The sequence below is a fragment of the Conger conger genome, chromosome 4 (genome assembly GCF_963514075.1).
Source record: "Conger conger chromosome 4, fConCon1.1, whole genome shotgun sequence".
Taxonomy (NCBI): domain Eukaryota; kingdom Metazoa; phylum Chordata; class Actinopteri; order Anguilliformes; family Congridae; genus Conger; species Conger conger.
The window spans coordinates 64821891-64842983 of NC_083763.1; the positions used below are offsets into that span (position 1 = coordinate 64821891).

The 21093-nt window shown below is 39.3% G+C and overlaps 2 protein-coding genes across 2 annotated transcripts; both read right to left on the reverse strand.

The window, feature by feature from the left end:
* Nucleotides 1-446: 446 nt before the first annotated feature.
* On the reverse strand, nt 447-6258 carry sdcbp (syndecan binding protein (syntenin)). Its single transcript, XM_061238799.1, has 9 exons — nt 5899-6258; nt 4962-5035; nt 4685-4769; nt 3682-3791; nt 3039-3200; nt 2456-2631; nt 2178-2349; nt 1610-1701; nt 447-1177 (listed from the first exon to the last, which is right to left on the reverse strand). The coding sequence occupies exons 2-9, from the start codon at nt 5010-5012 to the stop codon at nt 1123-1125; spliced, it is 903 nt and encodes a 300-aa protein (XP_061094783.1). The 5' UTR covers nt 5013-5035; nt 5899-6258; the 3' UTR covers nt 447-1122.
* A 238-nt stretch (nt 6259-6496) lies between these two features.
* LOC133126509 (cytochrome P450 7A1) lies at nt 6497-12822 on the reverse strand. The gene is made up of 6 exons (XM_061238798.1): nt 12711-12822; nt 11324-11570; nt 9507-10099; nt 8207-8337; nt 7641-7819; nt 6497-7542 (listed from the first exon to the last, which is right to left on the reverse strand). The coding sequence occupies exons 1-6, from the start codon at nt 12788-12790 to the stop codon at nt 7240-7242; spliced, it is 1533 nt and encodes a 510-aa protein (XP_061094782.1). The 5' UTR covers nt 12791-12822; the 3' UTR covers nt 6497-7239.
* Between the last annotated feature and the right edge of the window lie 8271 nt (nt 12823-21093).

Genomic DNA, 21093 nt, shown 5'->3' on the forward strand with positions numbered 1-21093 from the left:
CTTCAGAACGGGACGCTTTGGAGTCATAAGGCCAGCATAGTACATTTCTCTATCATGTTTATAAATAAAAACATCAGCCTTTTTAAATGCAAATAACACAAAGTATTCATTTTTGAAACAAGAACATGAGAATGTTGAAATTGACCATTTTCTGTTTTTTTGGTTAATGTTTTTTCAGTGAAGATTCCTGGATGAAATGAATATGTCATTGTATAGATTTGTGGTATGTATGTACCTTTGTGCTGCTGTGGCAACACATTGAACCAATGTGGGAAATGAGTAACAAAGCACCACAACCGTGGTAAATATCACATAAGCTTATGCGCTAGCATATTTTTAATTACAAGTTATGTTATGAAAAATAAAAATATAATTCTTCGCATTATGCTAAATATTTTTGTAAATATATTAATTCTAAAAATATTTTAAAAAATACATTGAATCAATTTCATAGCTGATTTTTTTTAATGGCTTTCAAAGAGAAATTTCAATCACAGAGCAGTCAACCAATGTGCATTGGTAGAGTTCACATGAGTTACTGTCCCAGCATCTGAAGGCTGGAGGAGAGGAGACTGTAGGGAGGAAACTCCCCAAAGATATATGGAGCACAATACAATAATTAACAGAACATACTTCAACCAAATAATATAGTTTATCCCTCTAAATGTGATCAAGATTAAATATAGACTTGCTCAACAAATGGGTTTTATTAAACAAAAAGGCAACATTGTAGACATTGAAAATCAAGGCATAAATGTTTAGAGGTCTAGGACTGAAATGAACCTCTGCGTAAAACAACACCCATAAAATGTCCGTTCCTGACATTTATGCAGACAGCACAAAATATTAAGAGATTTTTCAAACCGGCAAGATTGAAGATTACTCTGCTGGAAAAAAAAAAGGTGTTGTTGAGTCCTGGGTTGAGCACACATACTTGTGCAACAATTTAAAACAACAACAACAAAAAAACTAGCTGCAGCAGTAGTTGTTTTTAATACAGGGTACAGACAGGGTTTTGGGCTGTCTAAAGGCAGGAAGCTGTTGTGAAGCAGGGACTCGTGGAATCCCGATGGGGGAAATAAGGGAAACCCAACAGGAGCTCTCAGACGCATGACTTGACCTTTATACCTCAGGAATGGAGTGGTCCATTAAGCTCTTCACAATGCTCGAAGACATCCTGTATAGGGAAGACGACAATGTCAGCATAATTTGGCTTGATCCATTTCCAGTGATTGCCATTAAGCACTGTACATACAGTATGTTTTAAAGGAAGGGAAAATGTTGCATCAGATTTGTTAACGATATTTCCACCTTTAAGGACACAAAACATTTGCCCTATCGCAGAGTTTATTTGTACAGAACATGGAGAAATAATGCTATATATATTTATTAAAATCATGCAAAAATCATAGTTGGACAATATATGTGTTACTTTAGGATTTGTGTACACGTGTGTTTGCCTGTGTGTGTTTGTGTGTACATGCAAGTTCAGTGAAGGTTGGAGACAAAAGGTCAATTTCAGCCAACTGTACACAAGCTGTGCCTTTTTGTGAAAGATGTTTTAATGGATTATCCAGTTGTAGCCCTTGATTTCATCAGTAATACTCACTTTTTCATCATGTGTTCAAAGATAACTGTGGGCATGATAGTTACTGTAATTACATTTCCAGCCGAATTCAGAATGTCAGAAATCTGAGGATCCTGTGAGAATAAAAACAGGCAAAACACCAACAGCTCTTTCAGACAGTTTGAATATTTCAAATGACCATCCAATATAAACAAGTGAAAAGAAGATATAAGAAGTTACACAAACAATGGAAGCTTTTGAGAGAGTGCTTGTAGTGCTAGGGAAACCTTGAGTACTGTAGCTGTGATTTGACTTATCTCGAGTCACAGCTAAAATCATCGTACAAGAGAACACTGCTAATACAAAATTACTTTATTAGGGTTACACTTCACTATGTCTAGGAAAATAGAATATGTCATGCGTGTGATAACTACAGTACAGACTGATGTTTTGAAGTGAGCCTACTGCCTGACTAAGCAGGAAAGCTGCTCACTGACTATGAGAATCCTGTAATCAGGCAAAATTATTTCATACTGTTTTACTTTTGAAAAAAAGCTTGTTAAAGGAGCAAAATGAGTTAGCAGATAGGTACGTATGCGGCCTTGGTTACCTTGAGCCCAATAACGTTCTGTCCATTCACTTCACAAATGTGGTGGTCAGTGAGAAGCCCATTTCGGGCAGCAGAACTGTCCTTAACGATGAACGTTATCTTCCCCTTTTTGAAAATGAAGCCCAGCTGTCCGTTGGCGTCTTTGTGGAGGGTGATTGAGCGCTCGAACGGCCTGTCACAAGAGGCGGGGGGAAGGTCGGTGCTGGGTTAGTGACCAGATGAATATTTCAGCGACGCAACTGTCACCAGACATAAATAATGCAGGGAGAAGCCCTTACCTATCCCGCAGCACAAATGCTATCCTTTCAGCGGGCGCGTTCTTCAGCACCTTGTGGGCTTTGTCTGTGCTCCACCCTGCGCAGTTCTCCCCGTTGACCTGGAGCACCTGGTCCCCAAAACGCAGCCCCCCCAGTGCGGCGGCTGTGTTCGCTTGCACAAGCTGGACAAACACTCCCTGCAAAACATCACCTGCCACATTGTAACACAGCCATGGGCCTGTGTCTCTGTGTCGTGCAACCGGTTAATCAGCACCAACACATCTGTGGCTTGCTTCCCTTGAACTACAACAATCCTGTCCATGTTGCCAAGGACAATAGCTTTACTCATACATAGAAAGCACACACAACATATAAACATTAAAGTGCAGACTGTAAAATACACTTTTATAAACACTTACAATGGTGAATTTGGATGTTCAAAATGGCAGGCTGTAGACCTGTACAGATTAAATATATCATACAAAATGAATTGCATTTATTTTTTCAAATCTAAAGTAGTCAAACTCTTCTTATATTTGAAATAAACCTGAACAGTGTTCCACTGACTGAAAGGCTCGTTGGTATGGTAGCATTGGTGTCTTACATTATCCACAGATTTCAAGCGCAGGCCGATCTTGCCCTCCATGTCTTTGCACAGGATCACCTCCCTGACGCCCTGCTTTATCTCAGCCCTGCGCAATCCACAGTCATTCCCTGTGATCGGGGCAGTCATGTAACTCAGAGCTGAGGACCTTGTTGCAATTTGCTGCCAGTAAGAAAAGAATGGGATGTGTTAGAGAGTGAACAACAAAGAACGCAGGGTAAACACAAAGGAATTATGGATTAACCACAGCTCTATTCCTGGAAAATTTAACGAAAATGCTTTTCGTTTTCCTGATTACTATTTTAAAATTTCAAAAAGGGGATAGTGGGATAAATGGATAAAAGGATCATTTAAAGGGTACAATAGAATTAAAGCTACTTCTAATTTACTAGTTTACTTCATACACCATGAGACAAAACGCTGGATTATTGAGTTTGCCAGATAACTGCACTGAGTAAAACCCAGGCCCTGCCCAAATTTAGAGCATGAACTGAAGTCAAAATTGCTGTTCCAAGTTTTAGTTTCTGCAGTTATTCATCTAACTAAGGCCCCTGTTCCACTGATTAACAAATGAAACTAAACACAGAATAATCAAATTTTTTGGTGAGACTACAACAACTTGATTTCACTGGGGACGATTTACCCCAGAGTAACTGTCTGCTGGTACCACTGAAAATGCCTGCTGCAGAGCATCCTCTGTCAGATTCAGACCCATAAACTCTGTCAGCTCTGGGTACAGTCTTGGGTACAGGCCTGGGGGGGAAGAAATCAAGAAAAAAAATGTTCCTGTCAAACTGTCATGCAATATAAACATTCCTATGACCTTTATCATCTGTGTTATGAAAAAATAAATAAATAGAACACTCATGTCATGACTTGTGTAAAGTGTAATCTTTTGTCAGTTTTCTGACTCTTTGAAAGTGCATTTGTCTGCTTAGTGTAAATGTTCTCTGCTCAATATGCAACTATGCAGCTTTTTCTGTGCCTGGGAACTAGATTCATGGGCCAGAAACCACAAGCATTTTACAAAGATACTACATATCTTTTAGTTATTGGTCTTCTGCTGCTGTTTTTTGCACCTTTCTCTGCAAACTCTGCAAAGAATGTTGTGCATGTAAAGCCCAGAAGATCAGCGGTTTCTGGGATATTCAAATGACACTGTCTGGCACAAACAATCATTCCATAGTCAAAGTCAAAGTCACATTCTTCCCGATTCTGATAATTGGTCTGAAAAACAGCTAAACCTCTTGACCTGTATGCTTTTATGCATTTAGTTACTGCATGATTGGCTGATTAAATATTTGCATTAACAAGCTGGTGTACAGGTATGCCTAATAGTGTATATTAAATACTGGGAATTGGTTACATCTAAAGACAAGTCAAGGTATAGGTGTGTCAAAATTAGTGCTTTATACTGCAAAACTCCTAGCCACAGAAAAACCTTGGAGAAAAAAAAAAATCAATACATGATTTATGTCAACAACCCCCTCTTAACAACAATGCACCATACAGATAAGGTCATGGAAGTGTCAATGTTGCTTGAGATTCTTTTATAATGTATTGATGTTGCTAAAAGGTATCCTGTATTTTAAATCAGTTAAGTTGTCTCAGTAGTCTTTACAATGCATCATAAAGCAGTACCCTACCATTACTCTCCTCAGCAGAATTCAGATTGGATGCCTCTGGTAGTGCAGCTGGCTTTGATGGGCTTGCTGCATAAGCACTCTGAGCCTGAGCAACATTTATGAAAGGAGAAAACAAGCACAATGGAACAACTTATCGACTGTGCACAATATAGGTACATAAAAACAAAATACACCAGATAGTTTTAATTCTGAAAAACAAAAACATACGAGAGAACTGATTCCACCTTGGCATTAGCACTGAAACAATGACACATATGAACTTAAAGGCTAAACATACCTGCAAGACTTTATCCACCTTCATGTCCTCTAACGACGGATACAGCGACATTTTTCTGATGCACTTGACTGATTCTGAAAGACAATAAAACGTAAGCCACAGCGGGTATTACATCCATGTGGTACTGTAGGGCGTGTTATGGTGCAGTGAGTTGATGCAAAGCAAGCCCTCGTCCGCTTTGTTTTGAAACGGAGTGTTATAAATAATTATTTGGCTCACATTGCTTATTTTATGCACGGCATAGCCGATATAGGATCTGAAACAAACAAATATACTAGCATTACAACAGGTTAATAGTGGGCTAATGCAGTACCATCAATGCACAGTCAAATTTATCCAAAAGCATTTCCGTAGGGACATAAATAATGGATGGCCCCAACCACTTGGAAAAAAGAAAAATTGGGTAATCAGGTCCACCACAATCGACACAAATGGCCATTATTAACGCAAACATGCGTTTTCCCGCTATGTATCATGCGTCAAAATTTTACAACAGGATAGTGAGAACAACGGGAATTGTGAGTCAATGTAGAGCTGGCCATATTGGTATTGATCGCCTTTGAGTGGGAATGAGCGTTTACGTTCTTGATCGGTTTACGTTTCCGTTTTCATACACACCATAACTACAAATTGCACAAAAAAATAAAATAAAAACAATTATCAGCAAAATTCAGCAAAAAAAGCTCTTCGCATCTTATGATTTAGAGCGCTTTATAGTGCGACGCTAATGAACACTCGAAGGAAAACAGGGAGTAGTAGCCTATTTCTACTCCTACTCCTATTTATGAGATTATACAGTAGGCTACTTCAATTCAGATCGTATTGGTTCGCAATACAGTCTGTGAGCTTTATTTTAGGCATTTTTGAACATCGTAGGCACAACACTAAAGCAACGTTATATGACAAGTACTGCAAGCAACCAAACGCTGTCACTCACCTTGAGGATGCTATATGTTTGCAGTTCGTGTGCGTTTTTCTTGGTCTGATGATCTGGTAGGCTAATTTAGCTATATCCCCGTTTGTGCTTCGATTTAAAATATCGTCAAGGATAAATGGCAAATACTGCCCAGCAACTGCACAGTCCCCTTTTCTGCTCCCGATGTTGCTCTATTTACACCCAGGACTACGACCTTGTACATCGCATCCGAGGCTCCATAAGGTATCAGGCGCAGAACTGTTACTTCACCTCTAGGAGCGCCCTGCCTGCTGACGCGATGGTGGCCGAAGTGTGTTCACATAACTGGTCCAGAGTTCTAATCTCCAGTCCCGGTCATACAACACAACACAACACTGCTTCAGCTTCTTATGAACACAAGCACCAGGAGAAAAACAGTATGTAGTAATACAATTCAGCAATTCATCAGTTTAGAGGTCAGTGGTGATAACAAACATTTACCATCAAAATCGCATCTAGAAACACGCTTGACGATTATTTGGGCTACGATTTCCAACCATAATACCTCTCAATGTCTGTTCATGGAGACTGTAGTGTCATAATTTATTTAAAACTCCGTACAGATATGACAATACGAGACTCACGTTTTAATACAGCTTTATTTCAGGAAGATATATTTACGATTGAAATACATTCAAGTGCCAGCCTGAAACAATATAGTGCCTTATTATTTTTTCGATATCTTTGTTATTACTGCTGACAATAGTCAAGTGCACACACATGGCCACAGGAACATAAGAGTGTTAATGCTGATCATCACAGTTATTCAACTTTTTTGATAATATTTAATACTTACCCTAGGGGTATGATATCACCATATAGCCATTTACACAGGCATATTGCTCACTGTCCAATCATGCACATTTTGAAATTCAGGCAGGATTAACATGAACATTAATATAGTTTGCAGTTGCAGTGTTCGGTTATTACAAGTTAACAATGAAACATTGGTATTGGTATGACAGGATAGGCTATTTCTTCTGTAGGAAGGGTAGGCATATGTGCACATTGAATACATACCTTGTTAAATACTGACAGTCTAGTCCATTGCAGGTTTTTAACAGTAGTTGCCTCATGAAGGTGTCCATTAGAAATGTTAGAGAAACACATAGAGCATGCAGTACTAGCCCAGACATGGCCCAGTCTCTCCACCTCGAGCTAAGCTGTAACTATATGCTGTAAAAATACACCCACTGAGACATAATACCGAATGCTCAAGTGCAACAGCAATCAAAATGTGCAGGAAAGACACATGTCGTGCTATGACACCATTAGGTGTTCACCAGGCCGAGTTAGCTACTGCGAGGTCTCCCCTCCGTTGGTTCAGGCATGCTCTCTGCTCCGGTATCGCAGCTCAACGTCGCGCTTTGGTGGGAGGATTCCCAAGCCTGCGCGGGTACTGTCTGTGGTCAAGGGACTGTTTTCCACATCCTCCAACTCCATTTCATAGTGCCAAACCACCAGAGCCAAAAACTGCTTTATTTCACACATGGCAAAAAACCGTCCAGGGCACTCACTGGTCCCAGACCCAAATGGAATCAGGAACTGCTTCAGCCTTCTTCCATTTTTGTAGAAATCTGTCTTCTTTTGTCCATTTTCATCCAAATACCTGTCAAATCGGAATTCCTGTGAAGAACCAAAAATATTTGTATTGTATTACTTATCTTATAAAATACTGAAGATCCCCAAGAAATATCCTTTAATTCTGAAAGACTAAAGCATACCGTGGGATTTTCATAGATTTCTGGGTCCATGTGTATCATCTGGGGGTACATAGCAATGTAGTCCCCTTTGCGAATGTCACGTGTCAATCCTGAATCCAAGGCCAAGGTGAAGTCATGATTCACTACACGAATCATTATTGATGCACTGGAAAGACGTAAGGCTTCCTCAATAATGCTGCCTGAAATGAACCAGAGTTAAACAAACATATGTCACTGCATAATAATATTCAATAATAATGATGAATTTCAGTAAATTCATGATTGAGACCGTGCATGCTTCCAGAACACACTTCATATAAGATACAGTGGTTAGCAAAGTATTGCATCCATTTAATTCAGTGGTGTGGAACTATATTTGCTTGCACAAAACAACCACAAGAAAAAATGAAATGAAGGAAATGGCTGCTCAGATTTTTACATCCCAGACTACAGTCCATCCCCAAAACAGGGAATATCTGGAACAGATGTTCAGTGTCACAGGTAAGATTTCAGCTTCTAATGCTCAGCATTGCGTTATCAGCACTGCTGCCTTTCAGCTTTCAGCTTGTGCACAGTGTACAATGTACCCAAGACAGACATGCTGTCTAGCTGTTCTTTAGAGAGGATGAGTGGTCTCCCAGGGATGACTGGATTATGATCTGACTCCCTCAGCACCCTGTCTACTTCTCTTTGAGCAGCGTTCAAAGCTCCGGGTGACCTGCAGTATGAAAAGATGGGATTTTAGTCTGTATTATACTGAAATACATGCAAAAAAAATAAAATAAATAAAACCCCTCCTGACCAAGTAAGTTTTTTGGCCTTACTTATACATTTTAAAATAATATAACAAGAATAATTGCTCAGATAAAAAAAAAAGTTTTTATTCCTTGAAAGATCTGAATGATTCACACCCCTTATTATTAGTTTTAACTCCAACAAAAATAAACTTGAACTGACATGTTTTTTGTATTGTGGCCAACACTGGCTTCCTGCTTCACTGATGTATAAATATAAGGTGACACACACGTAAATTCCATATCGTCACAAGGGAAGGGACAGATAACTGCCAAAAGTAACATAACGATAAATAAGAACCTCACAACATTTTCCGCTTTCAACAATTGTGCATTCACAGGGAGCAGCACAAGTGCCAGAAAGCTCCAGCTTGACCACAAAACTTTCAGCAAAACAATGATCTCAGGCATAACTCAAAATCAACCTATAGACTTGGCATCAATAAAAAATGGTGGTTTATATTAAAGAAGGTGGTGTACAAATTTCGACCAAAGACGCCGAAGGATCTTGAAATATTATGTATGGCTCCCCCATACACCCGATGTTGCCAATCTCATAAAGCACTATAGAAGACCAGTCAGTGGTGTTTTCCTCCTGAAGGAAGTGTGCTTCTATGTACTGAAAACAGATTTGAATGTTTGTTTAAGAAATATATTTATAATTTGAGAAACATGTTTTGGTTTATTCCAATTAATGATTATTGAAGTAGCACATTTTTCCACATGTTTGAGAATTAGAATATAGCTTAGTACTTGATTAATTTATGGTCTTTTATTAATCTTCAAATCATTTTTGAGGACACTGTATAACAAAAAGCATTGCCAAAGAAACACAGTGCCTTCCATGAGTTATTGAAAGTGTGAAAGTGAAAGCATTCTCAGCAAAAGCTTAGAGACATTTTGCTACAGCATGAGCGGGGTGGTGTAGCAGGAGCAGGACTGGACTTGTAAGTCTTGGGGATATAGAACAAGGCAGGCTGTACAGATTGTGTTGCGAATATCAGCCTATAACAACATCGGAAAACAAGGAACACTATCAGAATTAGACATACACCAGGTTATGTGGACCCATTGAACAGTACTGTATCTTTACCTTAGCATGTAATAGAGGCTCCAGAAGGCTGAAGGTAATGTATTGGCTTGAGATGCCCACAACATGCTCAAATGCGTTCTTGCCTTTCCCAGTTCATCTATGACGTGGCTAATCCGGTCAAAAGCATCAATTCTTCTCTCAATGAGCGCTGACAGGCAGTGGTTCCTTCTTAAGTGTTTGTGATGAAGCATTTCAGCCAAGGCCTCTCTGGCTCTAAAAGCTCTCAAGCAGAAGTGAATGGGCACCCCAGCAGCCATCTCAGGAAAGGCCTTATCAAACACAAGGAAGTCCTCAATGATTTTCTGCATCAAGGGCCTTTTTTCCACACTGTCTTCCTCTGCTAGGACCCTCTCATCCTTGCCAAATAATGTCATATATCCTGCCTCAAACATGATTCGATTGGTGAACTTTTGCAGTCCCTCCTTCATCCACCCAGGCAGCGTATTTCTTTGCATGACGATCTGTGTATTATCCATCATGCTGGTGGTTAACTGTTCCAAGGCCGGGCCTTGAAGCGTCTGACGAAAAATGGAATGAATGCCATCGTAGCTGCCGCTGTACGCAGGATCGCTGAAATCTGCATGTCCAAAAACCTAAGACAAAAAGACATGAATTACGCATTATCAAGGTGTAGAGGCAGCCTTTAAAGCTGCATTAAAGCTGCCTCTGTGAATCTTGGCATTATCTTTGACCTGACTTACCCTTTGACCTATATACAAAACAAAGAAACTAGTCCAGTCCAGTCTTGAGAAACATGTACAAGATTAGACCCTTCCCCTCTGTCAAAGATTCAGAAAAAGTCATACATATGTTCATCTTTTCTTGTCTTGATAACTGCCAGAAATAGAGCAGAATTCAGCTGTGAGGCTTCTCACCAAAACAAATGAGAGATTTCATATAACCAATATCATTGGTTTCTAATCTCATTTAGAATTGATTTAAAAATTTTATAAATTAGTTCTTGAGAGTACTGGTACATTTTTTTCTTTATCTGTTTCCAATCTGTATTATTTTTTATAGCAAAGCACTCTGCAATACTGTAAGAAAAGCATTCAGAAATAAAGCAATTCACATTTGGCAAAATATTTTGTCTTGCAAAAACATCTTAAGCATTCCTTTAATGGAGCCAGTGAGTTAAATAAATATGTAGTGAAATTGTTAAAATGATTTGTAACAGACAATCCACAATAAATATGCACTTGATACAAGCAGCTTCATGAACTTCAAATGAAAGAAAATGTAACACTAAGTAGGAAGTGATAATTACCTGGGTGCAATTGCTAAATAAAACAAGATTATAATTGTGTTCAATGCTAATGATGACAGATCACGAAGAACAAGCTCTATAAATGCAGTGCACTAGCAATTAATCTGCCCCACTTCCTTTTATTGTTTCGGTTTCCATCAAGTGAGGAATGTTTGGGCCATTAAAAGCCTGTGATCTTGCACCCTGCACCTTGTTGCCATGGCACATAATCAGGCAAAAGTTAAAGAAAGAATAATGAAAGGAAATAAGGTCGATGGTTCGATCCCCGGTGTAGCCACAATAAGATCTGCACAGCCGTTGGACCAGGGGAGGATTGTCTCCTGCTTAGTCTAATCAACTGTACGTCGCTCTGGATAAGAGTGTCTGCCATAATCCATTAATGTAATGTAATGTAATGTCATTAGATTGGAAGGAATACCACCTTCTGAATATTAGCTTAAATTCTATAGCCATGTATTATGTCGCAACAGGATTGTATTGCCTGATATGTACAAAGCATGCATTGACAACTCTTACAAGTCTTGGTGGAACAGTTGTTTCTTACATTTACCTTGCTTGCGAATCCAAGGGCAAACTTTTGAAAATCAAGGTTCCTTCCCTGGCGAAATACAGCACTGTATGAGAAAGGATCTGTAATGAAGGTAATGTACTTCCCAGCAATTTTACAAGTGAAAATATCTCCATGCTTCTTCTGAGTCGATCTAAGGAAGGCTAGCGGATTTCTCCCATAGCTAAGTGCAACTCCGAGGAAAGGAATCCAGCCATTCACCAGTGGAGGTTCATTTGCACGTGGTTGCCTTGGAGAAGAGAGATGCCAATTGTTAAAATTAGAATTTTAAAATAAACATAAACATTATGACATTCGACATGACATGTAACCCTGAACACAGATCCCCGTTTCACGAAGCAGGATTACTGAGTTACTTGGATAACTGCATTAGAACTAAGTAAATCCCAGAACAGCTTTCATTATATCATTCATGTACAAGACAATGTTTATTACTTTTTTTTAAATAGCAATGAAAAACAGTGTATGAAGAGATTTGGGTGACGTGATAGAATCAATTCCAGAGGAAATAACGAAGAGACTATTTTGACCAGCCTCCCGTCATGAAATGTTTGTACTGCGGATGCACTTACGCGAGTTTAAGTTTTTATCCATTATATGAGTCAGTACCATTACACGAAGGAGTAATTGAATAAGTACTCCCGTTTATCTGCTGTAAAGCTGCCGAAGTTCCAGACAGTAAGTGGTCATGAAATGAGCACCATTTTCATTATTAAAAAGAAAGCGATACAAGGTTAAAATTAGGAGGTTTCCCCAATCAATTTTTGGACCGAAATAATATTCAGTTTACACATGTAATATAGCCACAAAGTATCTACATCAACGTTGAATAAATATTACATTAGCAACATGCATGTAATGTAGATGTGTAAATGTTATTTGAAATAAAGTAACTTGGAATAGAATAGTATATAAATATGGTCTTAGTTACTCAGCATTTTTAAAATGTTTATTCAAATACACTTTTGAAAATACACGGGCCAATTTGTCTTCAGAAATAACATTTACAATTTCAATTGGACCAGAAACTACTGCTTGTATATCTGCATTAACCTAACCACAAAAGAGTACTTAATGCCATGATACAGTTTTTGAATTCATATATTTCTTCCGAGCCATTTCCAACTAAATGCATATGTCTTAATCCTTACGTAAGTCTCAATGTTAATTCGAAAAAAATAATACCATGGGTGATTTATATCTACTGTAGGCTATTGGAGTTGTAGCCGAGTAAAATTATTTCCAGGACAAAATCACTGTCTTCCGACGTATCGGTGAAAACAGTTTCAATTCAGTTTCAGTTAAGTTCAGGTTCATTTAGCAATTATCACAGCGTTTTTTGCATATAGTATGTAGTATTCAGCCTTACCTCTTCCTTGAGACCCCGAACAGCCAGGTCAATATTATGGAAAACAAAATAACCACAACGCAGATAGTGAACTCAGCCATGTCAAAATTAAGCTCATCTGATCCGGGGGGGACAGAACTGTGCAAGAATGTCTTTCAGTGTTCGCTCCTCCCCGCGATGAGGCAATGGGAAAGTACAGCGGAATCTAACCGAATGTTGTGTGCTGCATGACCAAGAGGGAATTCTAAATTATGTCTGAATGTCCAGCATAGAACAACGTGGGAGTCATTTTAGGATATTTTCGGAAGTTAGGAGCCTCTTTAATTTCAGCCAAAAAGTCACCATGGCAAGTTGAACTTCTATTGGATTCATTCCATACCCATCAGTTTTCTCATCCCAAACTCTCAAACTTAATCTGTCACTAAACCCACACATTTATCGGCAATAGGGTGTGTTTATTCTGTAATCCTGTTACAACATGTCAGGATACAGTTTATTAAAATAATACAATTTATCTCAGATTATCATTACCAGGTGTGCGCAACTGCTGCCAAATAAGAGAGATAAGTTTACGGCACAAAAGTATTTATCTTTTTTGGAATGTAAGAATCTTGTAAATCAAACACTGTTCTATTCTCTAGGTCCGGTCAATCCCACAATGTGTGTGTACTAAAGGAGGTTACTGTGCAAGTCTGGCTTATTGCCATTTGCTTTTATACTGTAAGCCTTAGTTTCCCTTAGTTGGATCAAAGGACCAAAAACTCCCACAAATGAATATACTGTAAACTCAAAGAATATAAGTAAGAAACCAAGGTGCTATTATAAATTCTGATATCATCTTTAAAATCAGATGAAGATAATAAGAGATTTATTTATTTTATTAAATCCAAAATTGAGATCCAAAATGTATATTTTACAATAATAAGAGTGGCAAGCCATACACATTGTACAATGAAACTTCACATGTACAACAACGCATATGCAACAAACAGCATACAATTAATCTATGTGGGTGTGAAATGACAACTTCACATCCAACCAAATGCCAAAGTATTTGTATGAAGATACCCTTTCAATGGGTGTTCCTCCAGATGTGGTGATGTTTGGGTCAGTAAGCTCAGAGTGAGCCTTATTAAAGATAACAGTAGTCAACAGTAGTTTTAGATCATGAAGCTTGTTGGCTGCTTGTGTTGGAGAAGAAACTTCTGTATAAATGACAATATCATCATCATAGAGCTGTATTTTGGAGTTGAAGGATCTCCACAAATCATTGACTAAAATGAAAAAGAGAGGGCCAAAATTGAACCTGGAGGAACACCTGTTTATCCCAAGGAAGCTTGATTGATAGCCTCTTGAGAAAGTCCATTGGTTTCTATCTGTAAGATATTTCTTGAACCAACTGACAACCATAGAGTTTAGACCAATGCTAGAGTGGCTAATAACAGTGTATGGCCAACAGCATATAGATTCCCTCGACAAGTCAACAGGTGCAGCACCACGCTTTCTCTTTTAATCAAGGGTGCTTGTGATGTCTACCTAGACACAAACCCAGAATGATCTTTGCTTAAAATGTTGTTCACTAACAAGTATTTATTTTCCGGCATTTTACTACTGAACCCATATTCATTGCCACTGCCTCAATGTCAGTAAGAGCCTCAACCTGATGAATGTACTGTAAGACTTATTGCCTTATTTGCAATAATGTTAGTGTATGAGTGTACATGTAAGCATACCATTACAGTACATTACATTACATGTATTTATAGATGCTTTTATCCAAAATGACGTACAATAAGTTAATACCTAAGCTCATAGTAACAACCACAGAACATGGGTTGAATAAGGTAAAATGTGCAGTTGTTAGTTGTCTACAGCCATGACCACCATATCTAGTACTTCCAGAAATGTGGAAGTACAAAAGGGGGTGATTTAAAATGAGTCCTCAGTTCTCAGAGCTGTTGGGTGGCTCATTTTGTAACCAAGCTATGGTGCGGGGATGAACCCCATGGTCTTAGATTGAATCAGCGACGACTTTGTGCAGTGGCTCCATAGGGCGATGTGCAGTTGGAATGGGAGAGGTTTGAGGGGGATCAGCCGTATAGGTGTCTGTGTTTCTTTGCTATCCAGCCGCCCCCACCAGTAAATCGGGGACCCGTGGACTGCATGCTAAAGTAGCATACCGGCACAGTATGAAAGACCTTCCTCCAGCTCTGCTCTGTGTGAGTCTAGCTGTAGTTACTGTAGTCTGCTCTGTGTGAGTTTAGCTGTAGTTACTGTAGTCTGCACTGTGTGAGCTTAGCTGTAGTTACTATAGTCTGCTCTGTGAGTTTAGCTGTAGTTACTATAGTCTGCTCTGTGGGCTTAACTGTAGTTACTGTAGTCTGCTCTGTGTGAGCTTAGCTGTAGATACTGTTGTCTACTCTGTGTGAGTTTAGCTGTAGTTACTGTAGTCTGCACTGTGTGAGCTTAGCTGTAGTTACTGTAGTCTGCTCTGTGTGAGCTTAGCAGTAGTTACTGTAGTCTGCTCTGTGTGAGCTTAGCTGTAGTTACTGTAGTCTGCTTTGTGTGAGCTTAGCTGTAGTTACTGTAGTATGCTCTGTGTGAGCTGTAGTTACTGTACTGTGAAAAGAAACATTTCGTAATGCCATTTGTGTCTGAGGAAACCAACAGATGTCAAATCAGCAGTTGGGTTTGTACATGAACATGGCTGCTATGGGTACACATAGTAGGGCATTCCAATTTAGGGTGGGAATTTGATACAGAAAATGAAGAAAATAGGGACACATTATTTAAGTCTGTAAATGGGATGTATTATTTATTTACTTTCCTATTTCTGAAATACTGTTAGAGAACAGCACAACGTTTCTGGTTGAGTGTTGCTTGGCGTTTCCATCAATATGCTGCATCATGAAAAATGTAATTGAGTAAATGAGCTCAGACTAACATCCACTATTGAAGGTAAAGTCCCCATTTCAAGACATAATATGTGTGCATTTAGATCCCTTACTGTAGCATTAGTTCAGTGAGCTAATCACATCTCCTACTGTGCTATGTGGATGCCAGGGGCAGCTGTCTTAAATTCAGTGTTGTTCTGGGGAGATACCAGAGGGTGGCAGCAGGAAACCATAGTCACTACACAGTAAACCATAGTCAGTATAGACCCACAGCATGGCTCTAACTGTGTCATTGTGGTTATTTTGTGTGTGGTTATTTTGTGATTGTGCCATGGTACAACGTCCACGTCCTTTTAATCCTCTAACCCAACAGATAAGCTATACATAAAAATTATAAGCCTCGGTACTAGCCGATGAGGAAGTTAAAGTTTAAAAGACTAAGGAAGTTAAAGACTCTTTAGCCCCTTTATATTTTCAAAAGATAATCAGACCCTAAACACCAGCCAAACTTCTCCATCTGCCAGCTCTGGACTCCTAATCTGTAAAGCTCTTCACAGTTTTCTTCACTTCTTCAATTTGTTGATACAAGAAGACTGTCTATGTATTATTTTGGATTTATTGTATGATATTACCTCAAAATCTAATTTTACAGAACTCAAATCTTAAATCAAATGCAAATCCAACCCAATTCTCAGTGTGTATTTTCGTAGCTCATTTTAATCAAGAGATTATCCTTTTTAGGAACATGAATATTCTATTGATAATTTGTTTTCCAACTTGCAAAAACTCTAGCATTGTTTATGACCTCATTTATTGGGGCGGCCTGTAGCGTAATGGTTGAGGTACATGACTGGGACACCAAGGTCGGTGGTTCTAATCCCGGTGTAGCCACAATAAGATCCGCATAGCCGTTGGGCCCCTGAGCAAGGCCCTTAACCCTGCATTGCTCCAGGGGTGGATTGTCTCCTGCTTAGTCTAATCAACTGTATGTCACTCTGGATAAGAGCGTCTGCCAAATGCCAATAATGTAATGTAATTATTATGTATTTCTTAATTTCGTCATTCACAGAGTTCATATTACAAAACTGTTCCCCCAGGATCTACAGAATGACTGGGCCTGGCACAGTGGTTAACAGGAAGTGATCCTGCTAATCTCGGCATTCCTTCATCAGATGGGGCCCTTGGCAATGCTACCTTTTTGGGGCCCCCAGGCGGCAATTTGGGGCCCCTAGGCGGCATCTAGTTGAGACACTTAGGTATATCAGATAATGGATTACAGACTGCAGTGTCTCGTTGCACTCATTTCATAGGAACTGTTGAAATTGTTGAATTGAATTCTGTCAAAGTCATAAAAAATCTAAGTCTTCAGTGCAAAAATATATTTACATATTGTATCTCACTGGTGCTTCATGGTTAACCCTCCTGTTATGATTGGATGAAAATGGATCTGTTTCAGACTATAAGGTAATTGAAACACCCCAAAAAATACTTTTATTGTCTCATCATGAAACGTGATGACATCCTCAATAGTGTGCATATGAACATGTAAAATTACCATTTTCATGTTTTTGTAGAATTGGTACAATATATTTGTACAAACATACTGTTCAGGGTCAAATTTGACCCAAGTAATAGAGGGTGGTAATTGTGAATGCAAAGTGCAAGAACAGATTTCAGCTCAAGTTTAAGACTGCCTGTAAGTTTGTGTATGCACACACACACTCACACACACACACACACACACACACACACACACACACACTGTTCATGTGAGTAAGACAACCTGGTTGCTATTAGAGTTGTGTGGCGGGCTGTGAGTGGGCGGAGTACTTGCTGTGCCTGTATATTTCTGGGCCTGAGGCCACAGTGGATGAACAACTGGTTCCTTTCCCAGGTTGTTCTCCACGACATGCTCAGCAATGTTAGTGTTAGGGTTAGTGCTAGGATTAGGGTTAGGTTTAAAAATATATATATTTATAATAAAATAATTGTTAAATACCTTTTTAGTTGAAATAAAAAAGTTATTAATATATATATATATATATATATATATATATATATATATATATATATATATATATATATATATATATATATATATATATATATATATAGTTATCCTGTTTCCAAGCACTGCCAGCATCTGCTTCTGGTCCACCGGAGGGTGCCGTACAGGGTGGATGAGCACATGGTCTTGCCATGGAGAGTAATGCCACAGAGGAACAAGGACAAAAATCAAATTACCTAATCTCAAATGAAACGATTTCATGCTAGAAATAATTTTAAGTTGCGATTCCCATGCATTGCAGTCCCATGGCATGCAGACAGCGTACGGGGCCTACCTGCTCCATGATGAGCTGAGCAGGCTCTGTGGTAAAGCTAATGGCTGACAACTCCTGCTGAAGGCCTCTGTGGAAACTGGGCCCTGCAGCTCTCTGGGACTGTAGCCACAGTTAGAGCATACAACAATGAGCAACAAAGCACCGTAGTCTGTGAGGCCCGGGGTGAAGGGGAAACGTGAATTAACACCAAAACAACATGGAGGCAGAAGCTGGTCTTTCTCACTGGAGCCTTACTGGAACATTAGGAGGGTAGTGAGAAATGGAACTGGAAGGAGGTAGCATAAGATCCCTACACAATCCTCAATTACTTTAAGTGCATTGTCTTGGTTTAAATCACAAACTCCCTGTATGAATGACCCTATACCAAACACATGCCCTCAGGCATCTAAAATACCCTTCATAACACACAAAAAATGAACATGGGAAACAATCATTTTTGTAAAAAAAAACTGCTGCGTTGTAGGTAGTTGCTGCCTCATGGTAGATTTGAATTTTAAAGAAGATGTCTCTGAAGACAAGCATTATCTGTTGCCTAATAGCCTGAGAGTGCCCTTGTGCCGGATTCTTCATAAATCTTATGACTTTTAGTGTGCCCTTGCAATGCTTCCATAAGAATTGCTTCTTTGAGTATGGTCCTTAAAATGTGAATTACACAAGGCAATTAAAATAAGATATATAAAAGTATAATAGAAGGTAATATTCCAAGTTTATTGTTTGCTGAAGTCATAAACTATCCAATATCAGTATTCTTTGAAATAATTAACTTAAAATTTTTAAAATTACTGAAATATTATCTCCATTTCATTATACATGGAAAAATGCAGTTGTGTAATCAATGCTTAGAAAACAAACCAGTTCTTACCACTTATTTCATGTGTGTCAAAATGCTTTCATGCAGATAGACATATTAAATTAAAATAAGAGATTTTCAGCTGCATTTATTGCATGTTTTAAACTTTTAACCAGGTATCAACCATCATATGTGAATAAGTATAAGGGTGCAAAAATATTTGTTATAATACCCACATTTCCACATCTGCTATCAAGATACAGACTTACACATGCACTCACACGCACACACACACACATGCACGCACATACAAGCACATAGATATAGACTTACACATGCACGCACACACACACACACACACACATGCACGCACACACAAGCACATAGATACAGACTTACACATGCACGCACACACACACACACACACATGCACGCACATACAAGCACATAGATATAGACTTACACATGCACGCACACACACACACACACACATGCACGCACACACAAGCACATAGATACAGACTTACACATGCACGCACACACACACAAACACACACACATGCATGCACACACACATGCACGCACACACACACATGCACACACACATGCATGCACACACACATGCACGCACACACACACATGCATGCACACACACACATGCACGCACACACACACACACATGCATGCACACACTCACACACACGCACGCACACACACGCACATAGATACAGACCTACACATGCATGCACATAGGAGCCTCTGACTCAGCTTAAAGCGTTGCTTTGTGCTTCTGCTGCCATCATGAGGCTGAAGACTGAGATGGCAAGCAGCAGCCAGCACTGACATACTGTGACACCACTTCACTTCAACCTCATACGCTGTTTTCATAACCTGCTATTCCACATTCACAATCATACTCACAATAACAATGTTATTATTAATCATAATCATTATAATGCATAAGTAAACATGCGTCACCCTTCGATGACATGCGTATACATGTATTTCACTTCAAGGTTGTCAGCTGGTAAAATCAAATAAGCACATTATAGATAGATTATAGTATTTACTGCAAAACATGATGAAAAGCATGCATGTGCTGGAATAATTATAAATAATGATAAAAACATATCTTTATCTCTAGTTACCTTGTAGGAGAATCCTGTGAGTCATGTGTATAGGGAAATCCAACAATGGTACATTGTGCTGAGCTGTACTAATATTAAAGATTTATATGAGGGAAGCAGGAAACGCTGCTCCCACGAGCCACTGGGATGATAATTCATCAATTACAATGTATTTAATTGTTAATTGCACATCCTGTCTTTAAGCTCGAGTCTGTAGCTGAAGTAATGTAGAACTCCATTGGGCTATAAGCTTGTGGAGCTGTAGTTGTAGATGACTCTTGCTAGGCCACAGAGATTTCTTAGCTCAGTTTAATCTACCATATGATTACTGCTCGACTGCCATGTGATGCAAGTACTGGCAGTCCCATATCGCCCTTCAGCAGGGTTGAATCAGGGTCAGGTGGCCGTAGACTGACTCACATTTTTTTTTTCTTGCCTGAAGCTGTTGTATTTTCACAGCGGAAATAGCAGAAGTCCCATGATGCACACATCTAAAACCAGAAGAGCAATAGGCCGGCCATCAGGTGCCAACAGCTTTCCTCCTGAGACCTAGCCTGTAAAACTGTGAAATTGCATTTATGTGAAAATCTCAGTTGTTTCTGGTGACATTAGACAGACATGCTGATGCTATCGTTTTCTGATCCAGAGCCAGTCATGTGGCCCTGGGTGGCCCTTGGAGCAGCATTGAGTTCCAGCAGGATCCCAGTCCTGTCCTGACCCTACCAGAGCTGTTTTCAGTATGGCTGGGAGTCCCATAGGGTGAAACATAATTGCCCAGACAGAATGTATGAGGGAAAGTTTTTTTGTTTTTTTTGTCCTGCAGAAACAAATTGGCGATAGGTTGCCAGCAGTCTGCCAGCACCAGCTGTGTAATTTGTACAGTTCATTGGTGCAATGAATGGTGGAGTTGGTGGATTGCAGGGTGAAAAGAGACGCTGGAGCAGATGTGCCTACTCGTGTGCACTCTTCCGAACAAGCAGAGGGTGTTGGAACAATGGTCTAGATGCTCGGGCAATCTAATTTGCAACCATGAAAAATATGGGCATGCAAACATTTACAAAATCAAACAGGACAATAAGATAAATATAACAGATGATGCTGACCGCACACATACACACACTCACACACACTCACACACACACTTGCGCAGGCACACTCACACACACACACACACACGTGTCCAAACACACACACACACTCACACACACACACACACACTCACACACACACACACTCACACATACACTCACA

What these genes read in the sequence shown, in the direction of transcription:
- sdcbp (XM_061238799.1), bottom strand. Translation starts at nt 5,012, where the DNA reads ATGTCGCTGTATCCGTCGTTAGAGGACATGAAGGTGGATAAAGTCTTG. An exon ending in GCTTGAAATCTGTGGATAAT is followed by an intron (nt 2,632 to 3,038) that starts GTAAGACACCAA and finishes GATGTTTTGCAG; the next exon opens with GGAGTGTTTGTCCAGCTTGT. An exon ending in AGAACGTTATTGGGCTCAAG is followed by an intron (nt 1,702 to 2,177) that starts GTAACCAAGGCC and finishes TTATTCTCACAG; the next exon opens with GATCCTCAGATTTCTGACAT.
- LOC133126509 (XM_061238798.1), bottom strand. Translation starts at nt 12,790, where the DNA reads ATGGCTGAGTTCACTATCTGCGTTGTGGTTATTTTGTTTTCCATAATA. An exon ending in CCCTTGGATTCGCAAGCAAG is followed by an intron (nt 10,100 to 11,323) that starts GTAAATGTAAGA and finishes TTTTTGTCTTAG; the next exon opens with GTTTTTGGACATGCAGATTT. An exon ending in AGACAGCATGTCTGTCTTGG is followed by an intron (nt 7,820 to 8,206) that starts GTACATTGTACA and finishes GGTTCATTTCAG; the next exon opens with GCAGCATTATTGAGGAAGCC.